The sequence below is a fragment of the Sorex fumeus genome, unplaced genomic scaffold, assembly GCF_029834395.1.
Source record: "Sorex fumeus unplaced genomic scaffold, SorFum_2.1 ptg000047l, whole genome shotgun sequence".
NCBI classification, from domain to species: domain Eukaryota; kingdom Metazoa; phylum Chordata; class Mammalia; order Eulipotyphla; family Soricidae; genus Sorex; species Sorex fumeus.
This window is the reverse complement of record NW_026606104.1, coordinates 54202178-54227981: the sequence shown is the minus strand read 5'-3', so window position 1 is coordinate 54227981 and position 25804 is coordinate 54202178. Positions and strand designations below refer to the sequence as shown.

Sequence of the window (25804 nt, the reverse complement as noted above, 5' to 3'; positions counted from 1 at the left end):
GTTTGTGGTTCCCAGTCCTCTAAGTACAGTCAGAAATGCATAAAGACCACAACTAGGGGTAAACCCCCCCCCCAGCAAGCATCTCAACTATCACTGTAAGCATAAAAACTGGGGTATGCTGGAGCACCGCAACTGAAGAGTATGACTCCCAGTGAGAACAATGAAAATACAACACTCCTTTGTGCCAAGAGCGGATGTACAAGCACTGCAACCTGATGTGCAACCTGTGGGGAGTAGCACAATGAAATATTTGAGCTCAAATATAGACGTGTGTGTGTGTGATCCTGGGTAACTGCAACAACAGTAAAGTGAAAGGTAGGGGATGGAAATTAAAAACAAAAACAAAAAAAACGAACAGTTGAAAAGTTCAAGCAGATGAGTCATCCCAGGTAGACAGGTATCAGGGCTGAGAGAATGGGTACTTCTTGGAATGGGGGCAGGCAGATTCCCTCGACCATCCACCCCTGCCAGAAGGCCTAGAAGGCGCCACCCCATACCAATATCCGCCACCACAGAAATGGTCCAGCTCCACAACTAATTTGGAAAAGAATGACAAGCCACTGAATCATCCCAGGTAGACCCATCCCAGCTGAGAACCCTGGGGTCTTCTCTGGATGGGGACATAGAATTCTCTCTCTGCTGGAAGGCCCAGCAGCCCTCAACCACACTTGACATCATTTTGTTGTTTCTAATGTCTGACATCTATAATAGCTAAAGAATCAGAAAGGTCAGTATTTGCTATCAACTCTGAATCTTAAATGTTCAGAAAGGTCAGTATTCGCTATCAACTCTGAATCTTAAATGTTATACTTGGTATTTTGTTATTATCATCTAGAATAATTGTTCTCATACAAAGCATATTTATTCCATTAAAAAACACACATCAATCACATGCGAGAGACAGCACTGTGGTTAAGGTGCATACCATGCATTTCGTCAATCCTGGTTCTATACCTGACACCAAATGGTCACTAGGGCGACAGAAGGGTTGGAGGCCATAAGGCGCTGCCAGATGTGGTTCTGGAGGTTCCTAAGTAATCCCTAGATGTCCAGGTTGGCCCCTGACACCGGGTAACACCACATCTTTGGGCCCTCAAATTGACTGAGAATTACAGGGAGGGGCCCCAGGTCTTCTGACCACCACTTGGGAGCCCCTCCACAAGCAAATACATCAACTGGGTAGTGATAAGCCATTATACTTGACTTTTTTTTGGTGGGGGGGGGGGGTGTCACACCCGGCAATGCACAGTGGTTACTCCTGGCTCTGCACTCAGGAATTAGCCCTGGCGGTGCACAGGAAACAATACGGGATACTGGGAATTGAACCCGGGTCAGTCACATGCAAGGCAAATGCCCTACCCGCTGTGCTATTGCTCCAGCCCCCAAATATTTGGAGAAAATATTTAACTGAAATTAAGTAGATGTACCTAAAAGTTGTATCCATGAACAAAAAAATTTCTGATCTTCAAAGGATAATAAAAAATCAGGACCATTAAAAAATTCCATAGGCAATTTCTTCTACCAAATGATTATATTTCTAAAAATTAATCAAGCATTCAAACAACAGAAATAAAGAATAATATTCTAAGGAGAAAAAATGTCTAAGGTACAGACGGAAGGTATCAAGTCTACTTTCCATCTGTATTGAAGATTTCCCTTTTACTCAATAATCAAATTTATCTCATGACTTTTTTATTTTCTCTGTGCTGTACAATACAGTTAACCAGCCATGATCACTTAATTTCAGGAAAAATTCAGTTCACTGGGCTCAGAATGCAGCTTTATATCTGAGGCATTGGTTCTATATCCAACACTGAAAATTAAAAAAGAACCACACAAAAAAGCAAAAAACAGTAACACCCTGCCCTGTCACCCAAAGCAATCAGTTTCTTTGACACACTAGTCTCATATACTGTGGCCAACAGTCATGGCAAGTAATTATATTGTACAGTGCACAAATCAGTGGTTTTCAACTTGTGGTCCTTGGATGCTTCTGGTCTGAAGCCATATAAAAAATCATATAGTATCTCTTTAATATAATTACTTTTTGAACTGAAAAAAAAAAAAACCCTTGTATTTATATTCATTAAAGATCCTACTGAAGTACCAGATATATCTAACTATGTATTCAAAAGGGACTAGGGTCCTTTTTTCCAAAAATCTAAAAGTACATAAAAAGCCCTTCTAAGAATATACTACTTATTTATTTTGAACAAAAATGAAAAGAATGATAAAAAGTGTTTTTCAACTGTGGCTTTTCCATCTGTGGCTCTCTCCCAACCCGTAGGACCCTCAGTCTTACAGGTTGGCCCTCTAGTCTTGTTAAATGACCTTTATTAGTCATTTTCACCTGTAGCCCCAAGGAATATTTGGGAGCCAACAGATAATCCACTACTGAGAAATGCTGTGTTATAGAATGCAAAAACTGAAATACTTGCTCCCTTCTCAATACCCCCCAAAAGCTCTTTTGCAAAACCAATGCTCTTAGATACACTACACTTCCTATTCCATATTTTACAATGTTAGTGAAATGGGTCTGTGCCATGTTAATACCCAGTGTGGGCAGACATTTTCTGGAGGATTATACTAGCAACAAGTTATTGCAAGCCTATAAGACGCTACATGAACAATTTTCCCCACAGAACTATTTAAAACACTATATCTTTGGTATTACCACATGATCTCAGTTTTCATTCTAACTGATCCTTTTTTGATGTCCTTTATTCTTTCTCCTTCTCTTCTGGATTTCTAAATGGTAAGTTTTAAGTGGGAAGAGGGGGAGGACATCAGTCCTAGACCCTCTTTTCATTTTATCCTTTCAGGGAATTCCATTCATGCCTATGGCTTTATTAACCATAATGAAGGTTTATGGATTTATAATTTATCCTTTTCTTTTAAAATTTATTACTTTCTTCTAATTTATCCTTTTCTTCTAAGAAGTTTTATAGATCTAACATTTGTCCTTTTCTTCTAAAGTGCAAATTTGCAAAATATTCTTCAAATTTGCACATTCAACTACTTTAAAATAAATCACAGGCAACTCAAGCCTATCCATTCCCAAACTGAACAGCACAATTTACTTTCCCTTCTCCTAAAATCTGTTCTTCCCTAAATCAATCATTTACTACTGCTCCTCCCCTAAGCACTTAGTTACACAAACCAGAACTAAAGTCATTCTGGACCACACACTCTCTCTCAACTAAAAGCCATTAACAGGTCTCATTGGTTCTGCCTACAAAATATATTCTGAATCGACTTACTCAAATCTATTGACGCTTCTTTAAGGTAGTGCAAGTCACCTAGACAGTTGCTCTAACAGGTTTCTGCTCTGTGCCTGAACCCTTATAATCCATTCTAACCACAACAGAAGGTGGAAAATATTCTGTAAAGAAATGAACAGCACACCGAGAACTATGGGAATGAGTTCAAGAGAAACAACCTAAGAATCTCTGGAGTCCCTGAAGAATAGTAAGGAAATTTTTCTTTTTTTCTGCCACACCTGGCAGTGTTCATGGCTTACTACTGGTTCTGCAATCAGGGATCACTCCAGCAAAAAAAAACAGACTCAGTAGGGGCTGGAGTGATAGCACAGAGGGCAAGGGCTTGTCCTGCACATGCCCGACTTGGGTTAGAGACCCCAGAATCCCATATGATCCACTGAGTACCTCCAGGAGTAATTCTTAAGTGTAGAGTCAGAAATAAACCCCTGAGCATCACCAGGTGTTACCCCCCACCAAAAAAAAAGAAAGAAAAGGCTTAGTAAAACTAAGACACACTGAATTCAAAAGAAAAAAAATCCAAAGATAGAGACAGAATACAGAATATTGAAAGGAGCAAGATCAAAGGAGGAACTTGCAAACAAAGGAAAGCCTCTAAGATTACAACTGATCTGTCAAATAAGTCTCTACAAACCAGAGAGAAAGGAGGGACACAGTACAAAAACTCTGAACTGAACACACTCCAATATTCTATCTTGCTAGATTATCATTCAGATTTGAAGAAATGATACAGAACCTCAGGGATAGACAATAGTTTAGGGAATTTATACCCCTGCCCCTTTTGGGGAGTTTTTTGGGTCACACTTGCCAATGCTCAGGGATTACTTCTGGCTCTGCACTCAGGAATTACTCCTGGCAGTGCTGCAGCCAGGTGCTGGTGGGCAATCGCCTTGCCCACTGCACTATCGCTCTGACCCGGAATTTATAGCCTTGAAACCAGTCTTGCAAGGAGATTTTTTTTAAAAGGTAAGACAAATTCCTTAGCGTTTGGCATTGAGTATGGCATTCACTCATGATGTTTATGATTGCCCTCTATAGATTAAGAAAGGTTTGCTTACACCTATCCTACTAAGGAATTTCACACACTTGCAATAATGAATGAACATTCACTTGTATTAAATGTTACATATCTGGTCAGGTGTTGGATTTTGTCCCACAGATTTTTTTAAATTACAGTCCTTTGCTTTTTAATGCAGACATGTAAGCATATCTATAATATTTTCTAACCTCAAGTCAATATTCCCTTTCTTAGTATAAAACACATTGGTTATACTTCTATATACCTATTCAAATTTTCCTCTTGTTTTTTTTTAGCTTAGGACTGAAGAGATACTTCAGCAGGTAGGGTGCTTGCCTCGGACACAGCCAACCTTAGTTCAATCACTGGCACTCTAGATGATTCTCTGAATCCCTGCGAGTAGTGATCCACGAGCAGAGTCAGGAGTAAGACCTCAAGCTCTAAAGCACAGCAGAGTGTGGTCCAAAAACATAAATACTTTTCTCAACTCTCTCCACTTTTGAGGGGGACGGGGCAGAGGAGGTTTGGGCCATTACCTGGCAATGCTCAGGGGTAAATACTCCTGGCGTGGCACTCATGAAACACTCCTGGCAGTCCTGGGGGACCAAAGGAGATGCAGGGGATTGAACCCTGGGTGGCCTTCTATAAGCAAGCGCCCTATTCAATATACTATCACTCTGGCCCTTTAATTCTCTTCACTCTTACAAAATTTTACATTTTTAGAATTTCTCTATTTTATGTAAATCTTAAAATGTAACAACACAATTATAGTATAAATTTTCATTTATATATCTCTTAAAAGTTTTTGAAAAAATTTTTTACTGCATCAATTTATTCTTGATTTATAATTTTGTGAAATTCTAGTTCAGCTGCATTCAACTGTGTGTAGTTGTCACTAACTCCACAGTAAAAAAGTGAGATCCTAGGGAACAACAAATGGTCAAAGTCATCAGAACTGATGATTCTGTCAATAGAACTGAGCTTGCACGGGGATGGGGGTTGGAGGGATGTACTGGGAAGACTCCTTGGGACACTGGTAGAGGGAAGTGGACTCTAGTGGTAGGTGAGATATTGGAATGATGTGTCCATGAAAACAATGAGTAAAATAAATCCCAGTACCTCAATAAGAATGGCTTAAGAAATACTTACAAATCTTAAAAAAATTGAAACAATTCAGTATTTTCTGTATTCCATACCAATGAGTGTAACACAAATATAAAGCAAAAAACCCCTAAGATTTCTAAGCTCCAAAGAATGCTGAGAATGTGTACTGTCACTGTGAACTTGTTTTTCTATGCTGTGGTCAAGAGTCAGCTTGAAAACATGTAAATAAGGACTAGGGAGATAGTTCAAATGGTAGAGCATCTGTCTGGCACATAGAGATCTGAGTTTGATTCCTGACACTGCCTGATGCCCCATCCCCAACCCCTAGCAATGTAGGGTGTAACTGTGGTGGCCTTTCAGTACTGCTGGGAGTGGAACCTATAAAAGTTTTTTTTGGGGGGGAGGGGCCACACCCGGCGATGCATAGGGGTTACTCCTGGCTCTGCACTCAGGAGTTACTCCTGGCGGTGCTCAGGGAACCAAATGGGATGCTGGGAATCGAACCCGGTAAGGCAAGCGCCCTACCCCTGTGCTATCTCTCCAGCCCCCCTAAAAGTTTTTTTCATCATTTCACTTCCTGCTTCAAATTTTCAGTACCCCTTGTACAAGGAAAGTGTCTGATTACATGGCCTGAGTGTGCCGTCTGTGGGGCACTTCCAGAAGAACCAGCAAGTCTGGGCATTTCTAGCCTCCAATCACCAGGGCCACCCCCCACCTTCCAAACAAGTTTAAATTTCTGATTAATAAATAATATGAAGGCATTTTCCTAATTCTTTAAGTAGGAACTAAAAGTACAGAAGCGATGTCTAATACCTAGATTTCTAATGTCATTTCTATCAAGGAATTTCAAAGATTTCTTGATACTATGCTTGCTTCTTTTCTTTAAACTTTTCAAGTTTATTTAACAAAGTTGGACAGGGAAATGTTAAGAGATTTTAGCTGGGTGGAGGTAATCACAATCTATGAAAGAGAGGTCTGAGATAGTGGACTCATATGGAAGAATAGCTGTGTGAAAATACGAATACTTCACAAATTTGTCTCATCCTGGTGCAGGGGCAATGTTAAAATTCCCTGTATTATTCCAATTTTAGTATATGTGCTGACAAAATGAGTACTCTTGATATTATAATGACTGAGTAATATTAAAGTGCAGGGGCCAGAGACAGTACAGCGGGTAAGACATTTGCCTTGCATACAGCCAATCTTGGATCTATCCCTGGCACCAAATATAGTCCCCTGAACACCAGGAGTGATCCCAGGGTGCAAAGCCAGTAGTAAGTGCTGAGTACCACTGGGTACATGCCAAAAACAAGAAGATTTAAGTGCAAGTAAAATGTGAAGCTGAAAAACTCCCCCAAACTTTCAGTCCTTCTGGTTCTTCTGAACTCAAGGATCCTGCTTGGGGAGTATGTGTGGTGCCTAGGACTGAGCCAGGATTGGCCACATGCTAGCCAAAGCCTTAACCCCTGTTAAAGCTCTATTTCTTGGGCCCTAAAATACCTCTTTAATTAAAAAAAAAAGGGTCACCCTCAGCAGTGTTGGATGGGGTATGGGAACCAATGACAGATGGGGCTCGAAGTGACGATTGGTCAGGCAGTGTGGGCCTGACAGTTCAGTGCTCAGAGGACCCCAGAGCAACACCTGATGGCGCTCCAAGGGCCATGAGGGGTAAGGCATGTGCACTATATTCCAGTTCCCAAAATACCTCTATCTGTCATATACATTATCTTGGCTTTAAGGAACACACTTTTGTGTTTAAAAAAAAACTGTTAATTCACACATCTATATATTATTTTCACTAACCTGCTTTGGTGGATTCTTTCAACAGGTCTATTTAAAAGGGAAAGGGAGAGAATGGAAGAACATTGACAGTGTTTGAAACCTTTGTTGGTTTTAATGGCTGGTTTGGGGCACTAGAGATAGCACCACAGACTGAGTGCATGTTTTGCAGGCAGGAGCCCCCAGGTTTGATCTTGGACACTGCATGGTTCCTCAAGCATCATAGGGAGTGGGGCTGGTTCCAAGGCACAGAGTTAGAGGCTGCCCTTAACACTGTCAGCTGTGGTGTGCAACATACATACACAACAACAAAACGGGGTTAAAAGATTTTATCCTTGTAATTCTCACATGGTTCTTTTGCTAGACCAAATGAGGAAACTGGAACCTTGGGAGTCCTAATTTCCCAGAGTGGTTAAGTTTCAAGTCTCACCCCATACTCTGGTCTCTAACTGGCAGCTGATATCACTGATCAATAAATCACCTCTTGATTTAGGAAAGAACACACTTATTATCAATTTCAAAGCAAAATCACTGTTTTTTTGGCTAATGTTTCAAAATGTAAGCCAACAAATGTTTCTATCCCTGTTTTCCTTAGGCTTGGCTTATCTTCAAGAGAAAAAAAAAACCCAAGAAACCAAACAGTATGAATTACAAAGTTTTCACCAGATAAAATGTTCATAAATCCAGTTACAACCTAAATTCAGTAACAACCTGAAAAGCCAGCAGCCCCCAAAGACAACCAAAGGAGGAACAATCAGTGACCTTCTAATAACCAAGTCAGAGAGTGAGCAAATCTTACTTTAATCTCCAGTTCCTTCCCCAACAAAAGAGCAACAATTACCTCATTTGAATTTAATCCATCAATTACTGCCAGAGGCACTTTCCCATGCAGCATTGAGCAAGTTACCTCTTTCATTCCAAATGCTGGGGAGTCAAGGTCCTCTTTAATCCATGTTCCTGTGGGGGAAGCTTCCTCTAGAATGGGAGCTCCTTCTTCTGAGACAGGCACTGAATCAGTGTGGGCAGTATCTCCCAAGAAGGGCACATTAGTGAGGAAAACTTCCTCCTCAGTAAGAACTGCAGCAGCTGAGATTGTAGGTTCCTCTGGGGTAAGCACTGCAGCAGCTGAGATTACAGGCTCCTTTGGGGTGGGCACTGCAGCATCTGGGGCTTTAGGCTCCCCTGGGGTGGGCAATGCAGCAGCTGCAGTGTTAAGCTCCTCTACGGTAGGCACTACAGCAACTGGGGCATTAGGCTCCCCTGAGGTGGGCACTGCAGAAGCTGGGATAGCAGGCTTGTCCAAAATAGACACGGAAGCAGCTGGGGTGTCAGGCTCCTCTGGGGTAGGCACTGCAGCAGCAGGGGCTTCAGGCTCCTCTGGAGTGGACACTGTAGCAGCTGGGAAGTCAGGATCCTCTGGGCTGAGGACTGCAGCAGCTGGGATTGCAGGCTCCTCTGTGGTGGGCTCTGCAGCAGCTGGGGTGTCAGGCTCCTCTGGGGTGAGCACTGCAGCAGCTGAGGGGCCAGGCTCCACTGATTTGAGCACTGTAGCAGCTGGGACTGCAGGTTCTTCTGGGATGGGCACTGCATCAGCTGGAGCATTGGGTTCCTCTGGGGTAGACACTGCAGCTGGGATGACAGGCTCATCCAGAGTGGACATTGTAGCAGCTGGGGCAGCAGGCTCCTCTAGGGTGGGCACTATAGCAGCTGGAGTGATTGGTCCTTCTGTGGTCGACACATTAATAACTGGGGTATCAGTTTCCTCTGAAGTGGACACTGCAGCAGCTGGAGTCACAAAAACTTCTAGAACGTCATCTCCTGTGGTGGGCACTGCAGCAGTTGGAGAACTTCCCTCAGAAACAGACAATACAAAGGCTGGAGTGGCAGACCCCTCTATGGTGACTACAGGAGCCACAGATGTATCTTCCTCTGGATAGTAGTCTGCAGCGACAGCTAGAACAGTTTCCTCTGGGGCAGGCACTGCAGCAGCTGGGGCAGGTGTCTGTGTGACAGATTCTATGCCACAAGCCTTGGTTGTGTGCTCACTGAGCAGTGAACCCCACTCTCTCATTTCTGTCTCTGCTGCTTCCGATGCTGCCATGTTCAGCCTGTGATTTTTATCATCCACAGTTTCCACCCCATCTCTGAGGTGTCTTAGTCCTTCAACCACACTCAAGATCTCTGACTCTGGGGATTTCCCCTGTAGATCCTGAAAGACCTGCTCTGTAAAATCACTAGGCAAATGTGCTGGGGATCTGTCATCTAGAAGTGTGACTTCAGAACCCAGTTCACGAGCCTCACCATCCTCATTGTAATTCTTCTCCATGGACAGTTCAAAAGAATCTGAATGTCCCAAGGCAGGCAGATGGCTATCTTGATTAATAATAGCTCCTTTCTCACTTTCTGAGTGAATCGCATCTGTTAGCAAATGCGAATCATACGATAAAACCTCTATGTCAGATCCTGAGGTAACATCTACTAGTTCATAGCTGAAAACAGAACTAAGGGGGACCCCCTCAGCATATTCCCCAACATTCCCCTCAATTTGACTATGCTCTACCCGGGACAAACTGCTGTTTTCTTTGGCCAGCTTGGCTTCAGAGCCTGATAAATTTTCACAAGAAGCCCTGCAATCAGGGCTGGACAGTTCTTCAGGGTCCAGCTTTCCCAAAGACTCTGGATCTACTGGGTGTCTGAACTTAAATTCTACTGCAGTCCTGGGACTAAAAGGCACTTTTTCAGACTCCTCAGTAACAGTGTAAGTGTCCCTCATGGTATCAGGGTGGGCAACGATTTCCAAAGCATTAGGCACCAGAGAAGAATCCAGAGTATTAAAATAGTTGCAATCCAATTCAGTCCCAGAGTCCTTCACTCTTACATATGAAAGGCCTGCAGGTTCCTTTTCTAAGGCCCCTGGAAAATCACTAACAGTGAGAGAATTTTCTGCATCGTGGGAGGGGGCAAGCCTTTCAGAAGAGGCTTGATTCTTCAGTTCAATTAAAGGAGTTACTCCTTCTTCACATAAGCACTCCTTTTCAAGTTCAAGAAACATCTGCACTGAATCTGTGTCAGAGAGCTGCTCTGAGTCAAAAGGACCTGCAGTACATTCTAAATCTGAACCAAGGCCCTCCAGTCCCTGAGCAGTTCTGTTTTTTAGCTCTCCTACAGCACTCTCACCTGTGAGAAGACAACTGTAATCGAGAGGTGTGTCCTCAAGAACAGAAACCAAATGCTTCTTTGCTGGAGCTTCAGTGTCACAAATCTGACCAACAGCTAGGGAGTCAAAAGTGCCCACGAGACCGGCTGAGCCATCAGCAGCATTTTCAATCACTGCTACAGTGTTTGCTTCTCTTTCTTCAAAAATATCTGTCAGGATGTTCTTTTCCTTATCTGTCATTAGAGAAGCAATTCCTCTCTCTGCTAGTTTCTCTTCCTCCCACTCCTCCTCAGTCTCCATCATGATCCATCGCTCATCCTCCTCAAACTTTAGCTCAGACTCTGTTTTCTCTCTCAGGCTGGGAGTTATGAGAATATTCAATTCAGGATCCAACAGTTCTTCACTTAAGCAAGGGGAGAGAGGGGGCATTTCCACAGTGCAAGCTGTGTCCCCAAGGGGGTGCTGCTTCTCGCTGAAGTTTCCTTTAGCCAAACTTTTCATGGCTCTGGGCCAGGTTGCACTTGAGAATCTGTGTTCCTGCGTTACATCTGTGTTACCACTTGCTGCTGCAGCTTCTGATTCTAGAGGTTGGAATTCATGTGAAGAGCTTTCACTGTGCTGCTGAAGTCTGAAGTCCTTGCAGTCTCCATGAAAGTTTTTTGCATCCTGCACTTCTGGAATACCTGTGGATTTGGATACATGCTCCAGAGTTACTGACGCTGACTGAGGGTCCTTGGAGTCCAAATGACCAGAACTTTCTGTCAATATAGAACTGGATTCCTTCTTTTCTTGCAATGAAGGATTTGAAACACCAGCTTCTGAGACCTCACTAAGAGAAGCTTCCATTCTTTCTGCAAATTCTGGGAAATTTGGTGGCATGAAGGACTTCCAGGATCTCCTGTTAACATTGTCTTTGCGTTCAGCATTTGGACGCCTTCTGGGTGGCACTGGTACTGACTTCTGCCCATCACTGCTTAATTTTAGTGCATCAAATATTATTCTTTCATCCAGCTTTTTGCCTTCTGGTGCTCGAGATTCAAAAACATTAGATGCTGCGCCTAATGTACCATTGCTGGATATAGTACTTCCATCCACCTTTTCCATAGTGCCTTTTGAAGTCTGATTAAGCTTTGACCCCTGGTCGATTTGTTCATTTATTCTCATTGTATCATATATAGATCGCTGTGGAACATAGCAATCCTCTATATAGCCATCCTCTTCCTCTCCTTTCCCCAGGCAGGTGGGGTTCTGCCTTAAACAGTCTGGTCGGCTGAGTGGCTTACCCATACTTTTTCAATCAAGGTGAACAATCAAACCTTTTAAAAGTTTTTCAAGAGTTCCACAAACATGCATCCTGCGTAAGTTAGAATTCCTTTTACATGTTCATAAACCCAAACCACCAATCGGACTTGCCTTCTACAAAGGCATGGAAGTCCCACTTTGAAACTATTGAAGAAGCTCTAAGAATAACAGCTTTCCCCTTACATGCTAGCAGCTTCATGGTTGCAGTTAAGGTTATGATTTAATCAAATAAAAATTCTTCTATGGCTTTGTTTTTTAGAAAGCATTTCTCTTATTCAGTTAGAAAAACAAAACAACTCCCCATATATCTGAAACTGATCAGTCTCATTCAATATCTAGTTCCACTCAATTCTTACCCAAGCAGAGCTGGAAGTAGAGAATTTGTATACCAAGTGTGTCCTTAATAACAATGGCACAAGTCTCTTTAGTCCTCACGTGTGGCCCAAGGTCCTAAGAAGTCCTTTCATTTTATCCTAGGTCCGGCCCTGGAGAGCCCAGCTGGTCTGAATTAGCCATTCGTCCTCCCCAGTTTGGGTGTTTGCATTCGTACTGGGGTGGACGGCGGATATTCCTGCAACTTTAAACACAGGAAGCCCTTCATTCGGGGCCAGCTCGGGGCTTCCTGTCTCCAAAACATCATGGCATTGTTGTGGCTCCTGGAACAGTCCCGCGCTGTGGCCGCAGAGCAGGGCGAGCCGAGCCCGGCGCCGGGCCTCCCGGAGGCCAGGAGGCTGCTGCAGTGGGCCGAGGGTCGGCCGGAGAGGCTCGCTCAACGCGGCCCGCTCCCCCGCGCCATGCCGCGCGCCCCCAAGGGCCGGGTCGCCTCACCGCAGACTGGCAGGTGGCTCCCGGCCGCGGCGGCCCCGCTCCCGCGCTCAGGAAGTTAGTTTGTCCCTCCGGCAGCCGGGTCCCGCGTGCAGTGGGCGCCGCCTCCCCCGCCGTCGCCAGTCCCCGGCCCGCAGCCGCCGCGCCGTGGGCTGCATGTCAAGCAGCCGCCCCTCTCGGCCGCCGCCGGCCCGCGGTCTTCCCCGCCCGCAGCTGTCACGGTCCCGGCATGCAAACTTCTGGCTGGGAACAAAAGGCTCCGCTCGGGCCGGGCGGGGGCCGGCCCTCCTCCTCGCTCCTCGCGCCGCGCGGCCCGCTCGCCCGCCGCCGCCGCCGCCGGCCTGCCGGGCGGCTCTCCGCCCCTTACCCCACGCCGCCCCGCCCGGACGGCCCCCCCGGGCAGCCGGGCGCGCGACGCCACGCCGAGGGCCGGGGAGGGGGCCGGAGCGGGAGCGCCCGAGCCGAGCGGGAGGAGCGGCGCGAGGATTGGCGGCCGAGTGCGGCCCGGGGCGCCCGCGGGAAGGCCCCGCCCCCAGAGGGCGCGGAGGGGGGCGGCCCCCGCGCGAGGCTCGGCCGCGCCGCGCAAATCCCCTGACAAAGGAAAGCCCCGCCCGCCGCCCCGCGCCGCCCCCGCCGCGTTCCCGCCCGCCCGCCCGCCCGCCTCGCGCCGCGCCCCCGCCGCCCCATCTGCCGGCGGGGTCTGGCGGGCCGTGGCGAGCTGCCGCGTCGCCCTCGGATACGGCTCGGCCGCCCGACGCGGTGCCCGGGTTCCTCCAATGTCACCTTTGGCGGGCCCCTGCCGGGCCCAACGGAACCGCCGGCCTGGGCCCCGCCGCTTGCCTAGTGGCCGGCGGAATTCTCCCACATTCGGAGCCCAGATCACTCGGCAGCCTCGAGGCCCCCTCCTCCTCCCGGTTGTCACGCACATCAGGTTTCCAGGTGCCCCCCGGCCCCCGAGTCTTCTGCCCACAGGCACGCGGGGTGCTGGGACGGCGGCGGTGCGGAGGCCCCACGCCCAAACACCTGGGACTCCCCCGCCCCGGCGCACATCCAAGGAAACCTGAGCCCGCCTGGGGCCAGCCCCAAAGCATGGGTCTACAGTTCAAGTCTCAAAACGGAAAATAGTAGCGAAAGAACGTCCGCAACCCAGTCTTGAGCGGTCACCTGGTAACACTTAGGGAACATACACGGGACAACCCAGGAAACTGTCCAGGGGCAGCTGCATTTTTGAAGGGGGCCAATACTTGGCTCCGCTTGTGATGGTTATTTTCTGATTTTATGGAGGAAACAGAAGAAAATCGATGGAAATATCTGAATCTCTGTTGGGCCAAGCCGATATCTAGATGAGAAAACTTAAGGAAAAGTTAATTTCTATCTTTACACAAGCTGTAAGTCAAGTCGTTAGCTGGTGTAAGGAGATCTGGCAATAAAATCTTAGTTGAGGCTGAGGAAGCCAGAGAGGCCCTTGGCAAAAATGAGGTGTGGGCTGAAACCTGTGATCAGAATTAAGTAACAAAAACCTTTTCACTAGCAAACGTTTTGCATTTTATTTCTCACTTCAAGAGGCTTCTGATCAATTCTGCCCACTCAAATCCAAGACTCTCCCCATCTGTAGACTTAAAAGGAGGGGGGAAGGGAGACAGACTAAATTTTCTTTAGAAAGTCTAACTTTGATATTTCTTGGTTGTGAAACTTTTTTTAAAATTTTTTGGTACACACCTGGCGATGATCAGGGGTGGTTCTGTTCTCAGTAATCGCTTCTGATATTGCCTGCGTGTGTGTGTGTGTGTGTGTGTAGAGAGGGCATGCCCACAGGATGCCAGGAATGGAACTGGAACAGTGGCATGCAGGGCAAGCACCTTATCCACTGTACTATTGCTCCAGACCCGTAGCTGTAAAACTTTTAATGGAGCTTCTCTGGAATCCCAAGTCCTCCTGGTCCTAAACTGCAAGGCACTATAAATGCTGCCCTTGTGGAACAGTTAAAGGAACCACGACTTGTTGATCTAGAGAAGGTTCCAGGCAGAAATATCTATGGGAAGTATCTGAAGGGCTGGGATGTGGGAGGAAGGAAGCTTGTTTTGGATGTTTCCTGAGGCTGGCACACTAAGAACCAAGGACAGATTTTGAGCCAACAAAGAGCTTTCTTGCAGCTCTTCAAAGAATAGGGTGCCTCCCAATGTGGTGACTTTCCTGACCTTGGAAGTTTCTGAGCAAAAATTTAAGCAACAGGCAGGCATTTGGGAAAGAGATTTACAAATCCCCTATCAGTTTGTTCAGGCTGAATGTTAAGGTTCCTTCTATCTCTGATACACTATAATCCTAAGGCGTGAACAGCTATCAGAACTGATACTTATTAACATTTCAGGGAATTAGGGTTTTAATTTTCCTTTAATTATTCAGTACCTCTGGAGAAACCCATGGAAGGCAGGATCAATTTCACTAGCAACTCTCCCTGGCCAAATACACTCAAGTGTTCAGATACCATAATAGACTGTGTAGTGTGCCAGGGCCCCTCTGGTTGGAGGAATCTGAGGAATTCTGGCACTAGACTCAGGGTGGGTGGTTAGTCTATTATAAAGAATGATCTTGCTGTGGAATCACAAACTTCATGGCCATAAATTCCTTTCCTATTTCCTCACCAAGACAGGTACCAAATCAATTCAGTCTTTCCTTAATGAGACCTCCATTACCTTTCTTTCTTCTCACTAGTCTCACTAATGCTCCATATATAACACGAGTGGAGCATTTTAGCACCTATGAAGTTCAGATTCAAATATCAGCTTAAGTCACACTCTTAAGTGTCAGGAGACTATTACAGAGGAACCTCCCAAAAGTTCCAATATCATTACATATAGAAAGGATTGCTTGAAGTTGCCCCCACCCCCATCAGAAGCCAAAGATTGCTTTGCCATCCCACCCTTTAATAAAAAATGTGTTTAGAAAGAAATGAAGTGAGGAAGCACAAAGCCTCTTTCCTCCATGTCTCATTTTCATCTGTTCATGAGTTTCTCCTTAGTTTTGGTATGTGGAATTCTGCCAAAAGCCATCTCAATGACTGAAATAAATACCTGATACAGCTTTCAGCCTCTTGTTACCCTGATAGCTCCAACAAAAAAAGCATCTGTTCTTTTCACATGCTGTATGCAAACTTTTACATGAGAAATATAGGGAGCCTCAGAGCCTCTTTGGATGCCTCCCCCAATCCCACCTCCCCACCTGTAACCACAAATACATGTGCTGCAGCCAAATTTCAAATTAGTTTCCAGTTAGCTGATTAGAGTTCAAAGATGCTCTACTCATTTTGAAATTCCTAAGAAGAAAATCTATTGTCAGTTTTTCCTTCAATGAATTTAGAACAATTCTTTCTAACCCCTTCCTGCTGTTTTCCTAATTAAAGACAGTCCTGGAGTCTCCTCATATCCTAAAAGTTTCATTTTATCTTTGCTTTAAGACCTAAACCACCAACCCTCTAGGACAAACTGAGGCCCTATATCCAAATTTCCTCAAATTGTATATAATGTTCTCTGCCTCCACACCGCCCCCCCCCGCCCCCACCCCCCAGCTTCCACCCTCTCAGTTCTGACTAGAAGAGGGTAGAGAAGAGAAAAGACTGGTTGGATCTTGCACATTTAAAATCTACAAAATGCCTTTCATCTTAGGATCTCTAGACTTTACAAGCATTTATTTATTGGCAAGTGCACTCCACAGTATTAGTCTGTACCTGTTGGGTACTACTATCCTTTGATGTCTTCATTTTCACAAAGATAGCTCCAGAGTGGCTTATTAACTAGTACAGCATGACACGAAGTCTGTTTTAAGTGGGATGCTAAGGATTTTTGTGCTATTTGAGCTCTCATGTGTTCCCAAGCCTATGAGAACATTCTCCACACGATGCAGGAACTCTCATGACCCCTGTAAGCCCTTTCCTGCTTGTAGACTTCCCAAAGATAGTATATGAATCTCCCTTTCAGCCACCAAGACAGTGATGATGACAAAAGCATGAGGCTTTGCAAGTCAGAAAAGACCTGAGAGAAGAGTGGGAGGAAAGCAGACAGGGTGAACCAAGGAAGACTTTATGGAGCGCATCACATGAACTCATTAGGATTTGTAGATAGAGGCAGTAAAGATAAGGATTTCAAAGCTAAGGGCCAGAGGCAGGAAACTTAAAGAAGCAAATTCTAAGTCTGCATATCTTAAATGCAGGGGCTATTAAAAGAAAAAAATGAGAGGTCAGAAGGTGACTAGTTGTGGTCAATTCACCAAGGTCCTTCGATGTCAAGCATGAGTTTATGCTTTATTTAAGAAAAATTACTACATCAAGTGGGAGGGATACTGGGATCATCGGTGGTGGAGAATGGGCATTGGTGGAGGGATGGGTACTCAAGCATTGTATAACTGAAACACAAGCACAAAAGTTTGTAAGTCTGTAACCGTATCTCACAGTGATTCACTAATAAAAAATTTTTAAAAATGAATAAAATAAAGTGGTAAGTGGTACGTTTCCCAAGAATCTGGGACTAGATGTTTATTTGAATTTTTGTTGTTGTTGTTCGTTTGATTGCTTTGGGCTACACCTGGTAATACTCAGGTGTTACTCCTGGCTCTACACTCAGGAATCACTTTGGTGGTGCTCAGGGACTGTGTGGGATACTGGGGATTGAACCAGGGTTGGCTGTGTGCAAGGCAAGCACCCTATTCACTGTACTATCTCTTCGGCCCCTTATTCAAATGCTTTTTAAATAAAAATTATCTTGTTTTTAAAAATTCCAAATTCTTATTTATAAATAAAAAAATCAGTAATAAAAAGCTGACCTCTTTACATATTTGAGCCCAGATGTGTTGCTACTAAATTGATATCAATATGTATGAATAGATTATAGGTGGATAAAATTGAAAGTGTAGCAATCAGGATGATTATTCAGTTTAGAAAAACAGTAAGAAAAGCTTGACCTTGTGAAAATGAGAAAGGCAGACTCAAAAGAAATTACAGAGGTAAAACATCTGAAATTCACACTGATCAGACAGTAGGTAGAACATAGGGGGCAAGAGCGATCGTAGAGTGGGAGGGCATTTGCCTTGCATGCTGCCAACCCGGGTTTGATCCCTGGCATCCCATATAGTTCCCTGAGCACAGAGAATAATTCCTGAGTGCAGAGCAAGGAATAATCCCTGAATATCACCAGGGAGGGGTGAGGGGGGGTGAAGAAGAAAGAAAGAAAGAAAGAAAGAAAGAAAGAAAGAAAGAAAGAAAAGAAAAAAGAAAGAAAATAAGAAAGGACCTTTTGCCAAAAATAGGCTAAAATTTGGGGTGGAGATAGATTTGGAAACCTTCTCCCAAAGGACAATGAGGTAAAATTAAACATCCTGGAGGATGAATGTGGAACCATGTATTTGGGACGTAGAATGACAAACCAAAAAAGCAGAGTAGTGAGAAGGTCATGGAGAGTGTACATTGTCAGTAATGGATAGAAGGGTTTGATAAAGGAATCCATTATGTTAAATGCTGCATCAATGTTGAGAAGGACAATGAGTAAGACAAAGCTACTGAACTTGGCTAGGAAGTTAGTGAATACTCCCAGGACAGCAGTTTCAGTACAGTGATGTGGGTTGAATCAAATTATTGGAAGTTAAGGATAAGCAGTGGCAAGAGGTACTGGTCCTTCCTTCTTCTTCATATTACTCTTTTGGCTTCCTTGACACTACTGCTACCTTTCTAGCCAGTCTCCTTATTTCCTTCTTCTCTCTCTCTCTTTTTTTTTTGGTGAGGCTATACTCTCTACCCTTATTTCCTGCCCTACTCTTTCTGTTGTTTCAAGGCAAGCTATTTCCCCACAGTGTAGCTTTGTTGTTTCCTTTTCATTTGTTCAACAAATATTTATCAGGATCTACTATGTGCATATAACTATGCCATGTCACAGAATGAAAGTGATGAACAAGATTCATCAAGAACTTATATTCTAGTAGGGGAGAGGGCTATTTACTGTAATTCAATGATGATGAATGTTCTTTGAAAAACAAAAAAGGCAGGACTGGAGTAATAGTATAGCAAGTAGGGTGCTTGCCTTGAACACAGCCAATCTTTGAACCCATACGGTTCTGGCAGGAGTGATCCTGAGTGCAGAACAAGGACTAAGGCGTGAGTGCAGCTGGGTGTAACCCAAAACCAAACAAAAAAATCAAATAGTTGCTATGACAGCATGAGTGCTTTGGGGGAACAGTATGTGGCCTGGAGCTTCCGGGAGGGCCCTCCTGTGAGAGTGGCCAGGTGGGCTTTCACTAGGGTTATGAATGGTCTGCCCAGTTTCAGGACTGCAAGACTTTACAACTCTCACAAACTGACAACTTCTCAATGTTGCCTGCCTACTCCTATGAAAAACGGTCTTTGGATTTTTGTCTCCAAGAAATTTTGCCTTAGAGAGTCTCTCTCCAATATTAAAAAAAAAAAAAAAAGGAGGCAGATTAAGAGGACAGGGCTCAAAGGGCCAGAGTGCAAAGAGAGTCCCCATGCTACATGGTCCCCTGAGGATCAGGAGTAGCCCCTGAGCACCATTAGATAAGGCGCCCAAACTAAAAACCAAAAGACCAAAGAGATATTATAGAGGTCAAGGCACCTTACCTTGCATGCTACTGTGATTATAACAATGGTTCAAAACCTGGCTCTGCATATGGTCCCCCGAGCACAGAGCCAGGTATGACCCCTCAGCACAGAGAAAGGAATGGGCCCTGAGCACTACTGGGTATGCCCCTCGTCCCCATAAAACACACACACAGAGAATAAATAACACAAAGGGCAGACTTCAGAAACCTGTCTTTTCATTTTGTCACTAAATTTTTTTTTTCTTTTTGGCTTTTTGGGTCATACCTGGCAATGTACAGGGGTTACTCCTGGCTCTGCACTCAGGAATTACCCCAGTGATGCTCAGGGGACCATATGGGATGCTGGGAATCAAACCCGGGTGGGCCGTGTGCAAAGCAAATGCCCTACCCGCTGTGCTATCACTCCAGCCCCTTGTCACTAAATTCTTTATGTTATTATTTTCAGTTTTGGACCGCACCTATTTGTGCTCAAAGCTTACTCCTGGCTCTGGGCCCAGGGATTACTTCTAGTAGGGCTCGGGGCATTGTATGCAGCTTCAGGGATTGAACTTGGATCAGCTGCATGCATGGCAAAACCACCTTACCCGCTATACTATCTTCCTGGCCTTGTTACTCAATTCTTTTCATAGAAACACAAACAATTTAGGTTTGAGTCTGAAGATTTGACCAAAATCAAAGTTTTTCCTTTGGCAGAGAATTATAAGATGATAGAGATAAATGATTCACTTGAATCGATGCAGTGATTACAAGCTGGAGGAGACCCAAGATATGTCTTTGAATTCTTATCATTTTCTTCCCTTGACTCACACATACACAAAACCAAGCATTAGAAACACGTATTTACTGAGACTGTGAAGGAAGTAAAAAATAAAAAACCAACTTGAGGGCTGGAGCAATAGCACAGCAGGTAGTGTGTTTGCCTTGCATGCGACCAACCCAGGTTTGATTCCAGCATCCCATATAGTTCCCTGAGCACCGCCAGGGGTAATTCCTGAGTGCAGAGCTAGGAGTAACCCCGGTGCATCACCAGGTGTGACCCAAAAAGTAAAAACAAAACAAACAAAAAACCCAACTTGATTTGGCAATTTAGCAGAAAGATGAATTATATATGTATTTTAAACTACTTTCTTCTGATATTAAGTTGGTATTTTTTCCCACATCTCAATATTTTAATTAAGGATTGATTAATATTAAGAGGTATTTCTCCCAATGATGCTGACTTAGTATTCATAGAGTCACAACAGAGGAAGATAACATACTCTATGTTAAAAGCTAATTAGGCCAAGGACCCTGGGATCACTAAAATTATTCTGACAAGTGACCGGAAAGATACTGACTGGTAATGGCTTCTGGTTAATTTTGGTTAATGATAAGAAAATAACGCTGATTTGGAGAGCATAAAGCCAAGGTCAAATAGTCTTAGGAAGACTGCTGGCTAACTATTTCTTATGTCAATTTAAAAACGAACACACTGATGAATAAGAAGTATATGTATGTATATAAGTACATATGTACATATGAGGCTTACTTAAGGTTGTTGGAAGTAGTCAAGATGTAAATCCTAAATGTATTGCTACTGAGAATTAGAAATAAGCTATACACATGTTCACCAAAACACTGCTCTGGAAGGCTGTGTGTCATCCCCTTGTTTTACCGCTGCCATCAAAGTGAGTTTACTTTATCCTCATAATTTCCACTTTTTAAAACATGATATAAATCTGGTGAATATAAAACCTGGTTCTGGGCCTAGATTAAGTTTTGTGGAGAATGATCATACATAGGCACAAGGGCAGACTTTGTACTACTAAAAAATATTTTTATATTTTATCTGGATAAATAAAAAAACAAACAAATCAATAGAGTAGGGTAGGTCAAAGGACCTAAAGCACATGATCTGTCTGCTGGAGTCCTGAGTTTGACCCCGACACTGAATGTTCCTCCAACCACTGCCAAGAATGCTCCCAAGCACTGAGCTGGGAGTAGCCTTCTAACCCCAGCATTGTCAGGTGTGGCCCCAAAACCAGAAATAAAATTTAAAAAAATCTATTACTTATCAAGCACTTAAAATATACTTAAGTGTTTTTATCTACATCACTTCAAGCAACTTACATAAAAACACTGACGGTGAGGCCAGAGCAAAAGTACAGTGGGTGGGTAGGGCTTTGCCTTGCATGCAGCTGACCCTGGTTCCATCCCTGGCATCCCATATTGTTCCTTGAGCACTGCCAGGAATAATTCCTGAGTGCAGAGCCAGGTGTAACCCCTGAGCATCACTGGGTGTAACTCCAAAAAAGCCCCCACAAACCCTGAAGGTATGACTTACCATTGTTCACATTTTATAAGTAACTATACAGAGTTAACCCAGGTCATTCAGCTAATAAATGATAATCGGAATCAAAAGCTGGATATTTCTGACTCAAACTGGTGTTTAATATTTTTTACTACATAAAGATGAATGAACTTTGAACTTCTTCTGAACTGCCAACTAACTGAGTAAATAACAAATGACTCAAAGGTAATAGCTATAAAACATCTCAGAATCTGGTGATCCTCAAACGCATCTGAAGTGGCAAATTTTTTAGTTTTTCTCTGTTCAGGTTAATGAAATGAAATGCACATACGAAATGATACAGGAGCTCAGGAGCTGGGAGATAAAGAAGGCTTTGTGGAAATACAGATTTAAGCTCAGTCTTCAGGGATGGGTAGACATGCAACAGGTAAAATATGTGAGGAGTGTTTGGACTGTATGGAGTGGACAATCTCTATAGAAAATAAGAGTGGGAAGACAGTGGGGATGAAAGATTCGGGAAAGACAAGACTAAAGACACATTACAGACTAGCTTTGGAGGATGCCATAATGTAATTCATCAGACTGGAATGTTCCTGAACTGATCATGGGGAAAGAAGCATTCACAAAAGGAGAGTGAATACAGAGACAGATATGAAGGGGGAAAAAAAAAACACTGTATTGGATTTTTTTTGGGGGGTAGGGGGGTTGTTGGTTTGGAAGCTACACCTGGTAGTGCTCAGGGGACCAAATGGGGTGCTGGGCATAGAACGCAGGTTGGTCCTGGGCAAGGCAAGTGCTTTACCTGCTGTACTATCTCTCTGGCCCTGGGAAAAACAACCCTAGAGGCTTGAAGTTTCAGAAGGCTACCATATAATTTATGTCTGTTTTTTTCCCCCGTGGGAACTGTGTGTGTACATGCTGGCTGTCCAATCACACTATCTCTCTGCATGCCTAACAGAGGATCCTTTGTTCCAAACAGCAAAGCTCAAAAGAGAGAGTCTGATAAAATCACACTAAGATCAGTACTTCCAGCTGGTGCAGGGGCTGATGCCATTCCACAACACACCCTACAGGAAGCAGCTCGAGATACTCAGCTGATTGATTTTCACAGCAGGAGTCTTGTGGTAGGGTGGGGTGGGGACTGGTCAAGCATGGAGAGAATTCTTTAGCCAAATGCTCAAATTAGTCCACCAAGATCCTGACTTTATCCAACATGTCTGGATAAATCAGTCTTAAATTAAAACTGACTGCTTTTTGAAAAAATAAGAACGAGGTTGAGTACAGTAGGAAGGGTGCTGGTCTTGCATTCGGCTTACCCAGGTTCAATCCCTAACACCCCATACGGTCCCTTGGCACTGTCAGGAGTGATCCCTGAGCACAGAGCCAGGAGTAAACACTGAGTAACGGTCAGATGTGCCCCTTTCCCCACAAAAAAGAAATGAAAGAAAAACAACAAGGAAAACCATGATATTCCCCAGTCAGTGAAAGTATTTTGTTAGTTAACTCTTACTTGTCACAGAACCTGAATGGAAGATTAACCCTACTCTCCTTCTAGAAGTGATTTGAACTATTCTTCATTGTAAGGGGCTGTCCCGTATACATAAGATATTTGTAATGCCGACAAGATGCCAGAGTGACAATTAAAAATGTCTTTATATATTGTTAAATGTCCCTCAAGGAAAAACATCCCCCCCCACACACACACCGCCACCATTGAGAATCACTGTCAAGCATGAATTTGGGTGCTGAACAGATCTTTTCAGTCTCGGCTTTAACATTAATTGCTATCACGCTTGAGCAGTTATTTTAACATCTTTAATTCCCAATTTTCCTATCTGCTAGTGGGTTTTTAAAATGTCTTTCCAGTATTTTACGAGGGCAGTTTTAGGATCTGAGGTCTTCCTTACTGCATTTATTACCACACACCACCTCTGCAACTCTTTGGGTCTATTTCTTAACTAGCGACTGAGACCCCAACATTCACCACAAGGACTAACATAGAACAAGTACTCAACAGGATGACTGAAAGGAACATGGAGCCCTTTCCTCTGAACCCCTAAAAAGGAACTCATGGGCCACCATCACATACCACTGTTCTCATCCCTGGGTGGTCAAGTTTTGAAGGCCCACATTTCAAACCACAGTACTGGTGTAAGGAAAATAACTTGTGAAGGCGCAGGGAAGGGGAATCCCACTTATCTTCTATGACCAACACTAGAGACTGTTATTGGAAAAGAACTTGATTGTGATAGGGGAAAAGTATTAAAGAAGGTAAGGAAGGAGCACATTCCCCTCAAAGCTAGGTTTTTTCCAACTGAGATAGTTGAAACTTGGAAAGAATCCACTTGGCAGGAGACAGCCCTTTGGTGAAGTGACGCTTTGGTGCAGTGACCCAACATGACTCTCAGTGGGGCTCGTTTTATTCCTGGTGAGCCAGCCAGTTCTAACAATCAAGTGTCCTTCAAAGCAGCTCACTGAACTTTCTAGAGGCTGATAACCTATGTGCTGGTCAGCTAACTTTTTTATTTTTGGGGCCACACCTAGCAATGCTCAGGGGTTACTCTTGGCTCTGCATCAGGAATGAATCCTGGAGGTGCTTGGGGAATCTTATGGGATGCCAGGGAATCTGGGCTGGCTGTATGTAAGGCAAGTGCCCTACCCGCTGTACACTCTTTCAGCACCCTAGACAGTCAGCTGGCTTAAAAATGTCCAGGACTTTTAAGCTCTAGAATAACGGAAGTCGAGATCCTTTACCATTTACTTCTAGCTATAGGCCTGTGTTGCAAGGCTCTGCATATCTCAACTGTGCTCATTAATTAGATACTAATGACACAAGTTCTACATAGGACAGATTCCAGTTTTTCTGAGAACTTTCTTCTTTTATTAATTAGATACTAATGACACAAGTTCTACATAGGACAGATTCTAGTTTTTCTAAGAACTTTCTTCTTCCTTGTACAAAAACCCATGATAAACTTAGTTGCAAATGCTACCTGCTGAGATCATAAGTGAAGAATTTCAGTAAGTTCAAACTGTTTAATCCTTTTGGTTGAATATATATTTATTTGTTGCTTTAAAATCTTGCCCTTGTAAACTGGAAATAATGGTGATGGGAAAGTACAATGGTGGAAGGATTGGTGCCGGAATACTGAATATCTGAAATCATCATGAGCAACTTTGTAAACTACTATTTATATAAAGAGTAAGGGAAAAATAAAACTAAAAAAAAAGAATATTCCCCTTGGTGAAGTGGACACTCCGGAGGAGGATGTGGAGATGGAATATTTTATGTATGGAACCTTACCAGTAACAGCTTTGTAAACCAGAGTGCCTAAAATAAAATAAATAAAATGTCAGCTGTCCATATCTTTGCACAAATGAATCAATTCCCTTAAAACTGATTCTTCTGGACAAACCTGAAAGTTTTTTTTTAAAATAAAATCTTCCCCTTGCAATCAAAATTTCCAGGTGTGCGCGCGCGCGCGTGTGTGTGTGTTTATGTGTAACCCATCAATACTTTCTTGCCAACCTTCCATTTGCTTTTCTCTCATCTGATTGTGATGCTGTGTGTGGTGGGGGTGGGTGTGGGTGAGACATGTGGTGAAGGGATGGAACACAGGGCTCCTTCATGCAACCATATGCTCCAGTCCTTTAAGCTATCTCTCCAGTCCTGTGACACTGGTATTTAAAACACTAATGATGATGATTTAAAATAGGGTTGATAAAAGTTTCACATGAAACAAAAGCATAAAAGATGCCTTCATAAGATTATCACAGAGCTTTGGAATTTTTTGGGGGGTGGGGTGGAGTAGAAAAGAGAGAGGGGTATCACATAATGTTATAAAAACCAGCAGCCAAACTGTGTCTCCTGGTTGAGAACAACTGACAGCCTGTGGTTTTCCTTTAAAGGCACAGTGCAAGGAAGCTCCCTGGAATACTTCCACAAAGGAAGTTCCTCTTTTTAGAAATGTATCATTCACCAAACACCTGCATCAATAACTATGCACAGAATAAGCTGCAGATGCCAGGGAAAGTGACCAGAAGCTTTTAAACTAGGCACGGATTAGCACCAGCAAAATAAAGTATCCAGGACCTGTCCTGAAGAAAGGCTGACTGGGACAGTTGTTGCTATTGCAGTCAAAGTCAGATTGTCAGTGGCTTGCTACATAAATATTTAGGCAGTCAATGAGCACCTTTTTCAGCTGAATCCTAAATTCCCTACCTGTAGGTGATAAATTTTTTTTCTATGCAATTGATTCTCAACCAAGTGAGACTGGGTCTTCCAGAATCAATGAGGAATATATTGTTTGAAGACATTTTTAGTTATCATTCTGGGGAAGGGTTATTGGCTATCAGCACCTAAAGAGTAGAGAGGCCCGATGCCACAACGGTACATTTGGATGTTGAGTCCTGAGGTTGAAGAGCCCTGTTTAGGACTTTCTTTTTACTCC

The 25804-nt window shown here is 43.8% G+C and overlaps 1 protein-coding gene and 1 non-coding gene across 25 annotated transcripts in view; both read right to left on the bottom strand.

Moving 5' to 3' along the window:
- The window catches only part of MACF1 (microtubule actin crosslinking factor 1), a 403924-nt gene that overhangs the window by 66574 nt on the left and 311546 nt on the right, over positions 1 to 25804 (bottom strand). The window contains exon 1 of one of the 24 annotated variants that reach the window (XM_056123712.1): positions 8021 to 11872. The exons of the other annotated variants lie outside the window; for them this stretch is intronic. Within the exon in view, the coding sequence (XP_055979687.1) occupies positions 8021 to 11623 (3603 nt within the window). The 5' untranslated portion in view covers positions 11624 to 11872. Of the gene's footprint in view, positions 1 to 8020; positions 11873 to 25804 lie in introns of those variants that run through there. 24 annotated transcript variants of the gene reach the window in all.
- LOC130032192 (U6 spliceosomal RNA) lies at positions 6411 to 6515 on the bottom strand. Its single transcript, XR_008793751.1, has one exon. It is a non-coding gene; the product is annotated as a U6 spliceosomal RNA (small nuclear RNA).